Source organism: Gobio gobio (genome assembly GCF_949357685.1).
Source record: "Gobio gobio genome assembly, chromosome: 13".
Lineage (NCBI taxonomy): Eukaryota > Metazoa > Chordata > Actinopteri > Cypriniformes > Gobionidae > Gobio > Gobio gobio.
Window position 1 is genome coordinate 49289334 of NC_137106.1, and position 18824 is coordinate 49308157.

The following is an 18824-nucleotide window of genomic DNA, read 5'->3' on the forward strand; positions in this document are numbered from 1 at the left end:
CTCTTTCGTTCGTACCAACAGTGAAGCAGATCTTCCAGCTGAGGGTTCACATGTACCAGGCTCGAAGTCTGTTTGCGGCAGACAGCTCAGGCCTGTCAGACCCGTTCGCCAGGGTTTTCTTTTCTACTCACAGTCAAGTCACAGAGGTGAGATCAAAGTTGCACGGCAATTTGTCAACATGCTAGTAACATTTTACCTCAATGTGCAAATTTAAGAATACCTTTAAGCACATCTGAAAGACTTAAAAGGATTGTTCACCCAAAAATGAAAATTAGCCCATAATTTACTCACCCTCAAGTCATCCTAGGTGTATATGACATTCTTCTTTCAGACGAATAAAATCTGAGTTATATTACAAAAGTCCAGGCTAATCCAAGCATTAGAATTGGATTCATAGTTGCTCTGTTTTTGAAGTCCATCAAAAGTGCATCTGTCCGTCATATAACTGCTCCACACGGCTCTGGGGTGTTAATAAAGGCCTTCTGAAGCGAATCGATGCGTTTGTGTAAGAAAAATATCCATATTTAAAACTTTATCAAGTAAACTTTCGGCCGACCGCCTTCTGTGGAAAAGTGTTGAATGTTGAAAGTGAAACTCAAGATGCGTTTGTGACGTCATGACGAGTGGATTTGGTCGTGTTAGTCTTTCCATCGCAGGGGAACTTTCAACAATTTTTCCATAAATTGAACAGGGAAGGCGGTCGGCCGAAAGTTTACTTGATAAAGTTTTAAATATGGATTTTTTTCTTACACAAACGCATCGATTCACTTCAAAAGGCCTTTATTAACACCCCAGAGCCACGTGGAGCAGTTATATGATGGACAGATGCACTTTTGATGGACTTCAAAAACAGAGCAACTATTACTGCCATTCTAATGCTTGGATTAGCCTGAACTTTTGCAATATATCTTCGATTATATTCGTCTGAAAGAAGAAAGTCATATACACCTAGGATGACTTGAGGGTGAGTAAATTATGGGCTAATTTTCCTTTTTGGGTGAACTATCCCTTTATGGTGAGAATTCATATTCCATACTCCATATTTAAAATGTTTTACACTTTATCCAAAATAAACATTGAAGACAAAATAGGAAATTATATACAGTACACGAATAGTATGAATATATTATTCTTATAACATGTTGAAAAAATTAGAGCATTTTGCGAAACTAAGTATTCTTCCATTATTATCCATAAAATGATTATTGAATATTTATGTTGGTGGCATTTCAAAAATGATGATTATAAATGTTATACTTAACTTATATGTTGTGTGTATGATGATATTTGATTTATTCGAGATGAATTATTATATGACAAAAATATGAATTTGAATGATGTAAATGTATATGCATTTATTTAAATTACGAATAAATCAAGAGTTCTTCCAGCATTATCCATAACATTAAAGTTAATTTACTGAATATTTACACAGGTGACATGATTATTAGTAGTTACATTCTACTAACTATGAAACATTATCCACTACATGAGAGTTAGTGGAATAAGTTGACATGTAGTTTCAAGTTACTTATAGAATGTCTACTAGTGTTACCTTATTATTATATATGATATACATTATTATATACATGTTATATATGATTATTAATACCCCCTGTGTTGTGTGTATGATGGCATGTTGATAGGTAATTAAATCGAGGAAAAAATATAAATTTATAAAAAATTTTATATTATTAAATGTTATATGATAAAATTAATATTATTAAATGTAATTAAATTAACAATTCTACATTCGGTTTGCTACATCTCCTCAAGTTTCATATTCAGGAATTGAAATAAAAAATAGATGATCAATTACATTCCTAATGGTGTCAAACCCAAAAAACTTGCCAGCCCTGATGAAAAATGTATATTGAACTGAATATACAATATATTGCCAGAAGTATTGGGACACCCCTCCAAATCACTGAGTTCAGGTGTTCAATCACTTCATGGCCACAGGTGTATAAATCAAGCACTAGGCCTGCAGACGCTTCTACACACATTAGTGAGAGAATGGGCCGCTCTCAGGAGTGTGTGTGTGTGTGTGTGTGTGTTGCTTCTACACACATTAGTGAGAGAATGGGCCGCTCTCAGGAGCTCAGAGAACTCAAGCGTGGGGCCGTGATCGGTGGACATCTGTGCAATAAATCCATTCGGGACGTTTCCTCACTACTAAATATTCCACGCTCAACTATTAGTGGTGTTATAACAAAGTGGAAGCGATTGGGAACAACAGCCACAAAGTATAGGCTACGTAAAATCACAGAGTGGGGTCAGCGCATGCTGAGGGTCACAGAAGTTGCCAACTTTCTGCAGAGTCAAGAGCTCCAGACCTCCAGACTTCTGTGGCCTTCAGATGAGCTCAAGAACCGTGTGTAGAGCTTCATGGAATGGGTTTCCATGGTCGAGCAGCTCATCCAAGCCTTACATCACCAAGTGCAATGCAAAGTGTGGGATGCAGTGGGGTAAAGCGCGCCACCACTGGACTCTAGAACAGAGGAGACGTGTTCTCTGGAGTGACCAATCACGCTTCTCTGTCTGACAATCCCATGGACGAGTCTGGGTTTGGCGGTTGCCAGGAGAACAGGACTCGCCTGACTGCATTGTGCCAAGTGTAAAGTTTGGTGGAGGGTGGGTTATGGGGTGGGGTTGTTTTTCAGGGGTTGGGCTTGGCCCCTTAGTTCCAGTGAAAGGAACTCTTAATGCTTCACCAAGACATTTTGGACAATTTCACGCTCCCAACTTTGTGGGAACAGATTGGGGACGGCCCCTTCCTGTCCCAACATGACTGACCAGTGCACAAAGCGTCGCTCCATAAAGACATGGATGAGGAGTTTGGTGTGGAGGAACTTGAGTCCTGACCTCAACCCGATTGAACACCTTTGGGATGAATTAGAGCGGAGACTGAGAGCCAGGCCTTCTCGTCCAACATCAGTGCCTGACCTCACAAATGAGCTTCTAGAAGAATCCCCATAAACACACTCCTAAACCTTGAGGAAAGCCTTCCCAGAAGAGCTGAAGCTGTCAGAGCTGCAAAGCTTTTGGCAATATAGTGTACCTAATGAAAAAAAGTAGTTTGGTGCTTCTTTTCAGCTTGAGCAGACGAGCAATGAGCTGTTTGAGATTGAATGTAGTAAATCACCACACAGAGTTTAAAGATGTTTGAAGAACAAAATAAAAAGTTGATTATTTCTCTCAGGTCCTGAATGAGACGTTGTGTCCTACATGGGATCAGCTGCTGGTGTTTGATAATGTGGAGCTCTATGGCGAGGCTGGCGAACTGAGAGACGATCCTCCTATAATCGTCATTGAGATCTATGACCAGGACACTGTGGTGAGTGTTGATATCCTCAGAAGTGTTCATTTCCTTCTGCTTTTCATGCTTTCACGCTCATAAATGTGCTCCGATCTCATTCTGCTTCTCAAGGGAAAAGCCGATTTCATGGGAAGGACATTTGCTAAACCTATAACCAAGATGTCAGATGAGCATTACGGGCCGCCGCGCTTCCCTCCTCAACTGGAGTACTACCAGATCTACCGGGGAAACTGCACTGCGGGAGAAATGCTCGCCGCCTTTGAACTGCTACAGGTGCGCCTGTCTGTGTGTGTGTGTGTGTGTGTGTGAATATATATATATATATATATATATTCATTTATTGTGGAAATCTTTCAGATTGGACCAGGTGGAAAAGCCGACCTGCCTCCAATAGATGGACCAACAGATATCGACCGTGGTCCAATCCTGCCTGTTCCTATTGGCATAAGACCCGTCTTGAGTAAATACCGAATTGAGGTGAGTTGCTTGTTATCTTGTGTCATTTTGAGGCCAAGGCAACCTCCAAAAGTCTAAAAATAAATGTTTATTTTACCTTTGGTAATTACATTACGCGATTATTGTATTTAGGTACAAAAATGTACGGCCTTTTGGGGAATTTTGTCAGTTTGAAGCCCAAACATGTCAAGTAAAAATGATCTGTGTAGCATTTTTCTATACACATTGCTTTAAAGTAGCTTTATAAAAAAAGATGATGATAAATTGATAAATTCGCTCTGAATCAGAAGTTGCATCACTGGTCTTTTCTTCCCTATTGTGCCGTATATCCGAGTGAAACAAGAACAAATGTAGGGCGGGGCTTGATTTTGTCTGTGAAGATTTGATTGGATGATTGTGGTTTGCTATTGGTGGATCTCATGTGAGTGACAGGTTGCCCCGACCTCGTCATCAGAGAAGAGATGTCACTGCTTTTCTGATTTAAGATTACCAGGAGCATGAATTTAAAACAATAATGATGTGTACCAATAAATTCTGCAATATTCCATTAAAAAATATGAATTGTCAGTTTTAATTTCATTGCGACTGTAATGTTTATAATAACTTAATATCCTCATGCCTTATAGTAACATTTATCAGATTAGAGCTAGATTGTTATATAGTTATATTTTACGATAATATAAAAATAAATCAAGCCGTTTATATTTGCTATATAGTACATAGATACTGCTTTATGTGTCTGTATGTATGCAGGTAAGTTTGGATATACTTATAGTGATTTAATAATTTGCTATTAATTATGAATTCATATGAATTTGAGTTTTATTGAGAACCTGAGTTCCCTTTCAGTCGGTCACTACGACGTACGCCGGTAATACAGACGAATTGGGATCACTTCAGAGAGCCCCTATCAGCTTCGAGATTTAGAGAACAGGCCAATGGGCCATTGGCGTGCGAGATTTGCATTTGCCCTCTGGGCGACGAAAGTCCCCACCCGTTCCGTTGGTCAGGCGATGTCCACCTTAGTGGTCCAGGAACGACATCTCTGGCTCAACCTGGCCGATATGAGGGAGACTGATAAGAACCGGTTCCTGGACTCCCCCGTTTCGTCGGCCGGGTTGTTCGGCGACGCGGTCGAGAACTTTGCCCAGCAGTTCTCGGCCGCCCAGAAGCAGACGGAGGCCATTAAACACATCCTGCCCCGGCGGTCCGCTGCTGCCACCACCCCGCCGCCGGCTGCAGCACCTCCGTCTGCCCGTCGCCGAGGACGTCCTCCTGCGGCCGCCCCCGCTCCCGCCTCAGCCCAGCAGCAGCCTCCACCCGGGCAGAGGCGTGGAGCCGGCCGCGGGAAGAACGTCCAGCCCGCTCAGGCCGCTGCCAAGCCAGGTGGCAAGCGCCGTCGTAAGAGACCCTGAGACGGGCCACCCAGAGATGGAGGAAACTGCTCTTCAGGAGATGGCTGCAGCAGGAGGGCCGGGGGAGAATCTTTTGTTTGTCTGTTCCACCACTGGCCCCAGTGCCAGCGGTACCCAAATTGAAGCAATAAAAGAGCAGTTTCCAAAATCTCTGGGTGCCAAGAGAGCGTGTCTGGCAGTATGCAACGCTACCATGCCTTGTACCCCTCAGACGCCTCTCCCTTTGCCAGTAGGGGGTGCTGGCTGTCGGGACGGACACACTCAGCCGCTTTAAAACGCCGCTCAAAGACAAGCACGTTCTGGTCCGAACGGACAATAATGCGGCCGTTGCGTACATCAACAAACAGGGTGGTCTACGCTCCCGCCGCATGTCCCAACTCGCGTGCCATCTCCTCCTGTGGAGTCGGAAGCATCTATTGTCCCTTCGTGCCATTCACATTCTGGGCCTGCTCAATCGTGCAGCAGACGAGCTGTCACGGTTGCCAGTGCTCCCCAGAGAGTGGAGACTCCACCCCCAGGTGGTCCAGCTGATCTGGAGTCGCTTTGGGGCCGCACAGATCGATCTGTTTGCCGCCCCCGACACGACCCACTGCCAGTTCTTTTATTCCCTGACCGAGGGGACCCTCGGCTCGGATGCTCTGGCACACAGCTGGCCCTGGGGCCTATGCAAATATGCGTTTCCCCCAGTGAGCCTTCTTGCACAGACACTGTGCAAGGTCAGGGAGGACGAGGAGCAGCTCCTCTTGGTAGCTCGGTACTGGCCCAACCGGACTTGGTTCCCCGAACTAGCGCTCCTCGCGACAGTACCTCCTTGGCCCATTCCTCTGAGGAAGGACCTCCTGACTCAGAGACGGGGCACCCTGTGGAGGTTCTAGGTGACTTACCACAGGCTGTGGAAGACACCATCACTTCCGCTAGAGCCCCCTCTACAAGACGGCTATATGCGTTGAAGTGGAACCTGTTCGTCGACTGGTGCTCTTCTCTCCGTGAAGACCCCCGAAAGTGTTTGGTCAGATATGTGCTCTCTTTTCTTCAAGATGGGTTGGAGCGAAGGCTGTCTCCCTCCACCCTCAAGGTGTACGTTGCCGCCATTGCCGCTAATCACGACCTGGTTAATGGTGAGTCCATAGGCAAGCACGATCTGATAGTCAGGTTCCTGAGGGGGGCGAGGAGATTAAATCCGCCTCGTCCTCACTCTTTACCATCTTGGGACTTAACTCTGGTGCTAACCGCATTGCAGAGAGCGCCCTTCGAGCCTTTCCAGTCAGCTGAGCTTAAAATCTTGTCTCTAAAGACAATACTCCTGATTGCATTGGCCTCTGTTAAGAGGGTAGGGGACCTGCAGGCATTTTCGGTCAACGAATCGTGCCTGGAATTCGGGCCAGGCAACTCTCAGGTAACTTTGAGACCCCAGCCCGGATATGTGCCCAAGGTTCCCACTACTCCCTTCCGGGACAAGTGGTGACCCTGCAAGCACTGCCCCCGGAGGAGGCAGACCCAGCCCTGGCTTTTCTCTGTCCAGTTCGCGCCCTGCGCATCTATGTTGACAGAACGCAAAGCTTTAGGACCTCAGAGCAGCTCTTCGTCTGTTACGGAGGACAGCAGAAGAGAAAGGTTGTCTCCAAGCAGAGGATGGCCCACTGGATAGTGGATGCCATCGTCTTGGCGTATGAATCCCAAGACGTGCCCTGCCCGCTCGGGGTTAGAGCTCACTCCACCAGGGGTGTTGCTTCTTCCTGGGCGCTGGCTCGTGGCGCCTCACTGACAGATATTTGTACAGCTGCGGGCTGGGCGACACCAAACACGTTCGCTAGGTTTTATAGCCTACGTGTAGAGCCGGTTGCTCCTCGTGTGCTCGCTTCCCATAGTCAGCAACACTGAAGTGCCCGTTCTAAGTGTCGGCTTGCTGTGCCATTCCCTTCCCCATGGAACGGATACGTGCGCATATATTCTCCAGTCGAGTTCCCCAAGGAATGGCGAACCCTGTTGAGTCCTCCGCAACCCGCGGCAGTCGGATGTGGCGGAGCGTCCGACACTAGGTCTGGCACTTGTATGCATTTGTGGAACTTGTGTCAGGCTGGGTTCCGTATGTCGTGACCCCTACGGCGGTCCCATATGTGTATTCTCCACGGTGCAGCTCCCTTCGGCGAGCTCGTGTCTTTTGTCTCAGTACGGTGTTCCTCCCCCGCCTGCAACAGGCCGGGGCCACCCCTGTTGCACTTCCGTATGTTGCACTGACGTTTTTTTTTCTCTTTCAATTCAAACAATTTGGCATCATGACAAGCCTAATCACTGTTTGTTGATGTGTATCACTTAGCTTATGTGATTTGTGCAGTTTTTGTGTGCAGTTGGTTGGGAAATATGTTAAATTTTTTTTACAAAATATCAATTTGTGAACACAATACAGCAGAAGAGTTTTAGCATTTAATGTGAGATGTATTTTATATCCATATAAATGTCAGCTTGTTGTGAAAATGACTTTTGCCAATTGGCTGAATGCTAGGGAATCAGTGTCGTATGTTAGACTAAAGAGAACAGCCTCTTTGTAACGGGTACAGATGAGAGGATACGGATACTCCATCCCGGACTGTCACTTCCCCAAGGACTACATTTCCCACATCACTCACTACTAGGGATGTCCCGATCAGGTTTTTTTGCCCTTGATTCCGAGTCATTTGATTTTGAGTATCTACCGATACAGAGTCCCGATCCGATACTTCTATAATACATAAAAAAAGAATAAAGAAGAGGAAAAAAACTGATCCAGGATGTTCCTTATTTTTTATTTAATTCACCTTATTTAACCAATAATGTCTCTGCAACAAAGTGATGTCATGCCGCACGCGTTGCTTTTCTGTGTGGAGTCAAATGGGTCTAACTCTGTGCCACCGCATAACTATAGATGTGTTAAAAAACAATGAGAATATATATACATATATATCCGAGTCCTGATCGGGAGGTAATGTCCGATTCCGATCGAGTCTGAAACCACGTGATCGGGCCCGATTTCTGATCACATGATTGGATCGGGACATTCCTACTCACTACCCAGACTTCCTTCCTGATTACATCCACCTGCACCTCATTACCTAGCCTGGTCATGTCTATCATTCATTGCGAAGTCTTGTCTCGTCTCACACTGCATTTCTGAGCGTTATCCCTGGTTTCATGTCACTTGGTTTCGTTGGAATTCTTGCCTGTGTCCCGGATTACCCTTTTGCCTCTGTCCCTGGTTCTGTTTGCCTGATTGGACTGTCTACCTGTGTCTCTCAGAGCAGTTTCGTGACACTCAGTTTCACACAATGTGCTGATGGTTTCGGTTTCTTAATACAGAATACGTGGAACATTTTAAAACAATGCAGGACTTGCTGGATTAGCGACAGTAAAGGCATTAATAATCTATATTCTCACTTTTGGCCATAATTCAAAAGTATATAATTGGGTCTGAAGACATTTCAGTAAATATTACAGTGAAAACTTTTTTTTTATTATTCAGGGTTGGGTTTTTCCAAACAATATGATCAAAAATTAAATTCCACTGTTTTCCATACATGAAAATGTAGAGCAAATAAATTTAGCTTGGTTCATTATAGAAATACACCGATCAGGCATAACATTATGACAGGTGAAGTGAATAACACTGATGATCTCTTCATCACCTGTTAGTGGGTGGGATATATTAGGCAGCAAGTGAACATTTTGTCCTAAAGTTGATGTGTTAGAAGCAGGAAAAATGGGCAAGCTTAAGGATTTCATCGAGTTTGAAAAGGGCCAACTTGTGATGGCTAGACGACTGGGTCAGAGCATCTCCAAAACTGCAGCTCTTGTGGGGTGTTCCCGGTCTGCAGTGGTCAGTCTCTATCAAAAGTGCTCCAAGGAAGGAACAGTGGAGAACCGGCCACAGGGTCATGAAGGACCAGTGGAGAACCGGCCACAGGGTCATGAAGGACCAGTGGAGAACCGGCCACAGGGTCATGAAGGACCAGTGGAGAACCGGCCACAGGGTCATGAAGGACCAGTAGAGAACCGGCCACAGGGTCATGGAGGACCAATGGAGAACCGGCCACAGGGTCATGAAGGACCAGTAGAGAACCGGCCACAGGGTCATGGAGGACCAGTGGAGAACCGGCCACAGGGTCATGAAGGACCAGTGGAGAACCGGCCACAGGGTCATGAAGGACCAGTGGAGAACCGGCCACAGGGTCATGAAGGACCAGTAGAGAACCGGCCACAGGGTCATGGAGGACCAATGGAGAACCGGCCACAGGGTCATGGAGGACCAATGGAGAACCGGCCACAGGGTCATGAAGGACCAGTAGAGAACCGGCCACAGGGTCATGAAGGACCAGTGGAGAACCGGACACAGGGTCATGAAGGACCAGTGGAGAACCGGCCACAGGGTCATGGGCGGCCGAGGCTCATTGATGCCCGTGTGGGCCGATCAAACAGACGAGCTACTGGAGCTCAAACTGCTCAAGAAGTTAATGCTGATTCTGATAGAAAGGTGTCAGAATACACAGAGCATCTCAGTTTGTTGTGTATGGGGCGGCACAGCCGCAGACCAGTGCCCATGCTGACCCCTGACCCCGCCCAAAGCACCAACAGTGGCACGTGAGCATCAGAACTGGACCACGGAGCAATGGAAGAAGGTGGCCTGGTCTGATGAATCACATGTGCCTGATTGGTGTATATGTACTGTATCAGGAATTGAACCTGTCCCATATGCATACTACAAAAATATACCACTAGACTATCATGAGTTGCAGTCTTGTGAAGAAGAGCCAGAACGCTCACAAAAAAAGCTAGGTGCACTTATACAGCTATAAAAATAATAAAAAAGTATAAATGTAATGAAAAAAATATTTGTGCAGGTTCTCTTCTGGGGCCTGAGGGACTTGAAGCGGGTGAACCTGGCCCAGGTTGACCGTCCCCGTGTGGACATCGAGTGTGCTGGGAAAGGCATTCAGTCAGCGCTGATTCAGAACTACAAGAAAAATCCCAACTTCAGCACTCTGGTTAAGTGGTTTGAAGTGGTGAGTTTTCGCATTTTTCTATCTCAGGATTTTCAAAATGATGTTGATTGCACTAAAATGTGATAACGTTGAGGATTTCCCCCCAGGACCTGCCTGAGAACGAGCTTCTCCACCCCCCTCTGAACATTCGGGTGGTGGACTGCCGGGCTTTTGGCCGTTACACGCTAGTCGGCTCTCATGCCGTCACATCTCTACGCAAATTCATTTACAGGCCGTCGGACAAGAGTGTCAATAGCTGGTCTGCCATGGGTGTGTATGCAGGGCTGAGATGAAAGTTATATAAATGATAATCATCAAACTTTTGACCGGTGGAGTATACTTTTATATTCGTCATTTCTCAGCTATATCAAGCACAACTAATGTTGTTTCTCCTCTACAGAGGAGGTTGTGATCCACACAGAGCCAGAACCAGCCGTAAAGAAGATTGAGACAGTGGTCAAACTTGACTCAGTAAGGAAAATCTATACAAAAATAAAAAAGTATCAATCAAACATTTGGACACATTTAAATGAAAAAAAAAAAAAAAATCTATGCTTTCACTTTACTTAAATCCCTCCCTATTCTAGCTTATGCTACTCTGTCTTATGTCTGAAACTTTGTATTTTGAGCACTTTTTGTGTTTACTCGCCTCTTTGTGACGAATCACTTCCTGTATTCCTCATTTGTAAGTCACTTTGGATAAAAGTGTCTGCAAAATGAATAAATGTAAATTGTTTAAGGTGTTGGATTGAGTAGTGAAACAAAAGAAGCCAAAAAGTTTGCAGTGATGCATGTTTCACTATCGTTTATACCATCAAATATACACGTTTTCATTTGTGTCACGTTTTCATCACTACATCATGCAGACTGCATTTGTGTTATTTCACAGTTTTTGTGACTGTACTATTAGATTTTATTATAAACAATAAGTAGTTTTGTCCAAACTTTTGTCTGGTACTGTAAATCATGTTTTAACGCAATAAGGATTTTATAAAAACATATTGGGCCCCACTTTATATTAGATGGCCTTAACTACTATGTACTTACATCAAAAAATAAGTACAATGTACTTACTGTGTTTGTATTGTATTGAAAAACACTTTAGTTGATATTGAGGTGGGATACAGGTAAAGTTAGGGACAGGTGTGGTGGTATGGGTCAGTTTAAGGGTAGGGTTAGGGACAGGTGTGGTGTGGTGTGGTGTTATGGGTAAGTTAAAGGGTAGGGTTAGGTGCAAGGGAAGTGTCAACAAAAATAATTATAAATGTAAGTACAGAAATTAATTACACATGCAGGTATTTTTAAAAATGTAACTACAATGTAAAAACATGTATGTACACAATAAGTGCATTGTATCATATGCTTAATTAATTTGTTAGTACATAGTACTTAAGGCCACATAATATAAAGTGGGTCCACATATTTTTTTATATTTAAAAAAAGAGACTTTTGAACTTGTTCATTTTATTGAATCTGTTTCAGGCATCTGATGCTGTGGTTAAAGTTGATATGGTATGTATACAGATATCATATGTTTCTTATTGTGTTCAGTGCCTGTTATATTCATCCCAGCTAACAAAAATATGTTCTGAGAATGTTTTGCTAATGTTCACATAAAGTTATGCAAAACATTTTTTAACATAACTCAAAACATAACTCTGAACATTCTTGAACAACTAGTAACATTTTAAAAACATTCCCTGAACGATGTATACATGTTTTTGTGCTAACATTCTAAGAACATAATTAAAGACCAGATAGCTTTGAACAAACATTATATTAACGTTACTGGAAGAACATTTGTTCATAACTTTGAGAGAACCTTGCCAGAACATTAGCCAACGTTCTGAGAACATTCCCTGTTGGCTGGGGAAAAAATTACATTCAGAAATTCATTATTTTTGTGTGAAAAGGGCTTTTTGAATTTTGTGTCTTGAATATTGTGGCAGCCAGATGATGACAAAGGCGGGAAAGGGAAAAAGAAGCGGAAGAAGGGTGAGGAGGTTGAAGAGGAGGAACTGGATGAAAGCATGCTGGACTGGTGGTCCAAATACTTTGCCTCAATTGAAACAATGAAAGAGGTAAAATCTATAGAAGAATTATTTAACATTTTCCAGATACCTTGAAATCCATAAAATGCATGAAAAATGCATTTTTTTCAACTGAGAAAATTGTATACTATTTTATTTAGACCATGAAAGCACAAGAAGCAGAAGCTGAAGAAAAGGATGATTTTGACTCTGGAGAGGGTGGAGGTAACTCAAGCAGTGTCACTGATTATGTCTCTAACACGAGACACCTGTAGAAATCTAAAAACATTGATTAACTTGCACTTAAAACTTTGCACTAATGCCTGACATGAAATATTGTTTTCAAAAAGTTTTGCATTTTGTTGTTGTTGAGTATCATATTTGACAGATCAGTTTATGGCTCACATAGTCTGATAATAGTGAGAATAGTAATTTATAATTAATAAATAATATATTTATGCATAATTATGTAAGACAATATATCTACAATTTTCATACAAATATTTTTAAAAAATTGTACTGCCCAGATGAAGTGATACATTTATTTACATATAATAATCCTGTTCAAAAGTTTGTATGCACTCTATTCGTAATACTGAAAATCAACGCTTGTTTGTTCTCTTCTCTTCTGTTCTTTGCACTGATGACTAAATATGTTTGAAAGGGACCAAGAAGAAGAGAGGAAAGGGAAACAAGAACAAAGCCATGTCTGGGGAGGGCGTACCCGAGAAGAAGAAGCATAAAATAGAAGAACTGAAGGTACATTTGTAGTTAGGTGTTTAGCAACAAAAGTATATTTGAAAAGGGAAGGCATAGGTGAATTCGTTCAGCCTATAATATGAATAGCTCACAAATATGAAGATAAATGATACGCTCAATTCAAGGACATGAATTTATTGCATGGATGGTGCAAGAACATAACGTCTAAAATGCATATGCACATTTAATTATAACGTTAACTTTAACTTGATGTCGTTGCATAGAATGTACAAAGTAAACTGTATGCTGAAATTACCGCAGCATTAACATTTTGAAAATGCGAGTGCAACTCTCATTCCCTGATGAAGGGAACGGAGGCGTTGTGTCGAAATACTGACACTAGGGGTCACTCTTGTGATCCCCAAACATCTCTGATGTATTCAGAAAAGGCCAATTGGCCTGTGGAATTTGCATGTCTGCAGACAAGCCCCTGTGTACCAAGAAGGTGCAGCTATGCTACTTGCAACCTACCAATGCCAAGGGGAAATAACCTCAGGTGTCCACATTACAGGGTGATCCCCCCCACCTCTTGGAAGAGGTCACTCCGTAGGGCCTCTTATGATTTTTCACAAAGGATTTATTTTATAGCAGAGGACACCTGTTTAACGTTGGGAAGCATTCTCCTTCTCTTTTGAGAAAGGAACACTACAGAAACCCTATCCAAAGGGGAAGTTAGTATATGGAAAGTACATCCTATGGACTCACCTAATGGGGAGTACTACATATGGTCGAGTCAGGTGAGTCGACCATAGAGAGTCGCTGTGGTGGGCTCCACCTGATGAGGGGGAAGACACAGGGTTCAGCGATAGGGAAACCGATCAGTGGAAGAATACATCTTATGGGGTCACCATTAGGGAACCACTACAAATGGAGCACTAGCCAGATTACTAGGGGTCACCTGAAAGGGGAATACCACAAGTAATGGGCCTGGTGGGGAGTTCCTTAGCCGAACTCACTACCGATAAATATCCTGGGTTCACCAAACCTAGGGAACTCTCTGGGCAGAAAAGCGCACGTTACCACCTCAGAGAGGGGGAAGGCGCCCATGCAAGCACTACACCCAACCAATCATCCTAATTTTACATGTTATTACCCAAGATTAGAGACAAAACTGGTTCCATGCAGAGATTATAAAATGACACAACAAAGACAGGGCTGGGTCTCCCTTGTCAGGAGGGATCATTTGCAAGTTCATCACTTGGTCCCTGAAGGGAGTAGTGGGAACTTTGGACACATATCTGGGCCATGGTCTCAGGACCATGTGAGAGTCTCTCAAATTCTAGACACGATTCATTAACAAAGGCGGCTTGTAGGTCCCCCACCCTCTTAGCGCAATCAGGAGGGCCATCTTCATAGAGAGGGCACTAAGCTTGACTGATTGTAATGGCTAAAACACATCTTTCTGTAAGGCCAAAGAAAGACCCCAAGAGGTAATGAGGCGAGGTCTTGAAGGATTCAACCTTTGTGCACCTCTCAGGAACCTAATGATCAGGTTGTGCTTCCCCAGAGACCTGCCACCCACAGTGTCATGGTTTGCCGCTATTGCAGTCACGTACACTTTCAGGGTGGAAGCGGATAGGCGCCTCTTAAGGCCCTGCTGGAGAAAGGAAAGCACGGACCCGATGCCACATCTCCATGGGTCTTCACCATGGGAAGAACACCATGTAGGTGAAGAGGCCCAACAAGGCATACAGTCGCCTAGTGAAGGTCTCTTGTCTGAGTGATTTTGTGTCTATAACCGCTAGTGATAGCAGTGAATTCTTCCTCATCCCATCCAGTAATCAGATGTGGAGGTTCCAGAGGTCTGCGTGGGTGCATGTGCCAGATTGTGCCCTGTCCCTGAGAAAAAAGGGCCAGGGAGGGATCGATGTTATCAGCATGAGCTCTGAGAACCAAGTCTTGTGTGGCCATACAGTGTAATCATTGAACCTGTTCTTCTGATTGTCTGTACAATGTGGGGAGCCGAAGTGTTCGAGTCTGAGGTTCTGATGTGAATCTTTGATGCCTGCCCATCGTGAAAACAAGGGCCATGAACACAGTGTGTGTGACCCAGGGAAAGTGCTCTTTTTCTGACCATGTCAAATTCACTCCCCCCTCTAACGGGAGTGAGTCCTTGGGCGAACAGGTCCACAGTCTCTCCTTCCCTGGGTCGCCTGTGTCAGGAACACTTCGAAGCCTTACGACAGTTCCTAGCGGCTTGCTGATGGGAGGGCGATACCACCTTCCTGCTAATGGACCTTTGAGATCGCTTACACCCAGAAGGACACGGAGGGAACTGCATCTTTAAAAAGATGTGATCCGCAGTGTAGCTCTTTTAGAGTAATTTGCTTTTTTATTAAGCAAACTGCCTCTTGTAGAATGCCGCTGGGCACTCCATGCACTTATCTGTGCAAATGACTACAGAGACCGCTGATGTGTGCTCAGGTTCCAGCAGCAATGAGGTGAATGGAAAATTTGTTTCTTTTGCATAAAGAGAGAACAAAGCTGAGTGTGTGGTACATGCCTTTCATACCCATATGTCCATGGCCAGACATGCAAACTCCAGACTTATTGCTCTCTTATGAATACGTCAGAGGTGTTTTGGGCTCCCAAGAGTTACCCCTGGTGTCGGCATTTTGACAAAACATTGAAAGTCACCAACAGAAATGGATCATTACTTATATAATGAATGTGTGGTTTATCAAACCAGTCAGTCAGATGTGCATGGAAGTTGCGTTTGTTATAGGTTGTCCACATGTTTTCTTTCAGCACTATCATTGGCTGGTAGAACGAAAATGTAATAAAAAAAGGTAGCATTTTATTTAAAATAAAAATAAGATAAAGACCTTTACGTCATGTATCTAGAATCTCTTCATGTATTCCAAGCTAGATTCAAAACCTTCAATATAAACCAGTTTTACCATGTAAAACTAAATCATTGAGTTCATTAGAGTATTTTTTTAACCAGTTAATTTAAACAAATCGTCCAAAAGAACCTGTTCACGGAAATTAATTGCACTTCCAATCATTATTAGCAAGTGAGAGACAGAATAATGACTAGCTCTGTTGAACTGAAAAAGGCTCTTAAAGAAGAGTCGATTCCCTTTGATGGAATGGATTCCAACTTTTGGAATCAACTCTTGATTCCCTACACCTTGGAATCTATTCCTTTTGGAAATGGACTCCCAGGCCAGCCCTACATATGGGATACCTTGTGGGTGTAAAAGAGTGTGGGAATTCTTGTTTCCTCTACAGGTGTACAACAGAGAGCTTGAATATGAGTATGGCACCTTTGAAGATTGGCTTCACACCTTTAACCTGTATCGAGGGAAGTGTTCTGATGATGCTAATGTTGAGCAGAATGCAGCAGATGAAGACAGACTTATTGGAAAATTCAAGGTTTGTCGTCACTCATTGCCCATTGCCTCTTGTTTCTGACTTGCTAATTCCCACAAATGTATGAAACACATTGAACATTCTGAAGCTCATCTCGGAGTTTGTTTGTTGTGTATCCTGTAGGGTTCCTTGTGCATCTACAAAGTCCCTGTATCGGATGAAATGTTCAGAGAAACAGGATTTGATTCCAACATGGGCATGTTCCAGAACATTCCACACAATGATCCAGTTAACATCCTTGTCCGGGTCTATGTCATCAGGGTATGTAGTACCACAGACCCTTAGAGTCTTTTTCTGTGTGGCCATTTGAACAATTGTTATGTCTTTGTCTCAGGCAACAGATCTGCATCCCGCAGACATCAATGGGAAAGCAGACCCATATATTGCCATCAAGCTTGGCAATTCAGACATCAAGGACAAAGAGAACTACATTTCTAAGCAACTCAACCCTTTGTTTGGAAAGTTAGTACTGTTGATTAAAGACTTCTTATTCATTACTAGATAATATCAACGTTAACTTCAACTGCCTTCAAACTCCCAGGTCTTTTGATATTGAAGCAACACTCCCGATGGATTCTACCCTCACTGTGTCCATCTATGACTGGGATTTGGTGGGAACCGATGACCTGATTGGGGAGACGAAGATTGACTTGGAGAACCGTTACTACAGCAAACACAGAGCAACATGTGGTATCAGCGCCAACTATGCAATGTATGCAATTCTTATTTTAAACACATAGACACTTGGTGACTACTAATATTCAATGAAATGTATGCGAAAATGCTATCATTATCTGGGGTAGTTCGAGGTAACGATATTGCTTCAAAAAAAGGATGGATAAAACTTTTCCCACTGTTTTTCTTTTAGTCATGGCTATAATGTGTGGAGGGACCCACTGAAGCCAACGCAAATCCTTGCCAAACTCTGCAAAGATGGAAAAATGGATTCACCCCAGTACGGCCCAGGAGGAAAAGTGAAAGTGGCGAACAGAGTTTACACGGGACCAACTGAACTTGAGGATGAAAATGGTATGTACGTTTTCACAAAGCATTTGGAAAGGGAACAAGTATAATGGTGGTCATCTTGGTCAATCGTCTTGGTTCAGAACAATCACATTGTTCTGAATTGCTGAGTTCCCATCGGAGAGCAGCACATCAGAACAAATGCACATACTTTTCTACGGCAGGACTGAAGAAACAGACGGATGAGCACCTGGCTCTTGCTGTACTAAACCGCTGGGAAGATATACCACGATTAGGCTGCAAGCTGGTTCCAGAGCATGTGGAGACGAGGCCTCTCCTGAATCCTGATAAACCTGGGATTGAGCAGGTCAGGAATAAAGTCCCAAAAGCACCACTGTCAGATAACGAAATGGCGATAATGAACCGTTAGTGAACATGAGTGCTTGTGATGTAGGGGAGAATTGAGATGTGGGTGGACATGTTCCCGAAGGATATGCCTGCACCTGGACCCTCTATTGATATTTCACCTAGGAAGCCAAAGAAGTAGGAACAACTTGGTGAAAGTTTTTGGCCAAATACAGAAGAATATAAATGAATATACTCAAAATACCTTTTCATCATTAACAGATTTGAGCTCAGGGTGATCGTGTGGAACACAGATGAAGTCGTTCTGGAGGACGATGACATTTTCACAGGAGAAAAATCAAGTGACATATTTGTGAGAGGGTACAGGATCTTTTTCACTGAAATCGCTTGATCCTATATACAGTCTGTGAATATTAAGAACGCTTATATCCACCATTGAATAAAAAAAGAGCTAATTGTGACACTTTATCTCACAATTCTGACATTTCTTTCTATTCTGACTTTTTTTTTCTGAAAGTCTGAATTGTGAGGTATAAACACATTTTTTTTTTTAATTGCCAGTTTACATCTCATAATTCGTCATAATTGGAAGAAAAGTAAATTGTGAAAATTAAAGCCAGAATTATGAGGAAAAAAGTACATTGCAAAAAAATAGTCCGAATTGTGAGAAAAAAAGTAAATTGCGAGAAATAAAGTCTGAATTGTGTTTTTAAAAGAAGCATTTTATTTTCAACAAGGCTGCATTTATGCAATAAAAACAGTAATATTGTGACAATTATGTCACATGATCCAGTATACCGTTTGTGATCACAAGAGTACCAACTAACTGTACCATCACTTTGCAACTTGTGACCAACAGATGGCTGAAAGGCCAACAAGAAGACAAGCAGGACACAGACGTCCACTATCACTCGCTGACCGGAGAGGGCAATTTCAACTGGCGCTTTGTTTATCCCTTCGACTACCTCCAGGCCGAAGAAAAGATCGTCATCTCAAAGAAAGAGTCCATGTTTTCTTGGGATGAGACTGAGTATAAAATTCCTGCCCGACTGAATTTGCAAGTGTGGGACGCGGATCATTTCTCTGCAGACGACTTCTTGGGTGTGCTGTTGTGTTTTTACTTTGTAAA

At 43.2% G+C, this 18824-nt stretch overlaps 1 protein-coding gene across 1 annotated transcript in view; it reads left to right on the forward strand.

Moving 5' to 3' along the window:
- LOC307135820 (otoferlin) overlaps window positions 1–18824 on the forward strand; it is a gene marked incomplete at both ends in the record, with an annotated part of 60854 nt that overhangs the window by 34126 nt on the left and 7904 nt on the right. Inside the window, 20 exons of the mRNA XM_079832497.1 lie at window positions 22–146; window positions 3203–3337; window positions 3431–3592; window positions 3677–3796; window positions 10062–10223; window positions 10310–10472; window positions 10603–10673; window positions 11685–11714; window positions 12152–12283; window positions 12394–12451; window positions 12897–12991; window positions 16226–16369; window positions 16490–16627; window positions 16701–16828; window positions 16908–17078; window positions 17235–17395; window positions 17554–17696; window positions 17784–17872; window positions 17957–18055; window positions 18555–18796. Of these exons, the coding sequence (XP_079688623.1) occupies window positions 22–146; window positions 3203–3337; window positions 3431–3592; window positions 3677–3796; window positions 10062–10223; window positions 10310–10472; window positions 10603–10673; window positions 11685–11714; window positions 12152–12283; window positions 12394–12451; window positions 12897–12991; window positions 16226–16369; window positions 16490–16627; window positions 16701–16828; window positions 16908–17078; window positions 17235–17395; window positions 17554–17696; window positions 17784–17872; window positions 17957–18055; window positions 18555–18796 (2568 nt within the window). The remainder of the gene's footprint in view (window positions 1–21; window positions 147–3202; window positions 3338–3430; window positions 3593–3676; window positions 3797–10061; window positions 10224–10309; window positions 10473–10602; window positions 10674–11684; window positions 11715–12151; window positions 12284–12393; window positions 12452–12896; window positions 12992–16225; window positions 16370–16489; window positions 16628–16700; window positions 16829–16907; window positions 17079–17234; window positions 17396–17553; window positions 17697–17783; window positions 17873–17956; window positions 18056–18554; window positions 18797–18824) is intronic.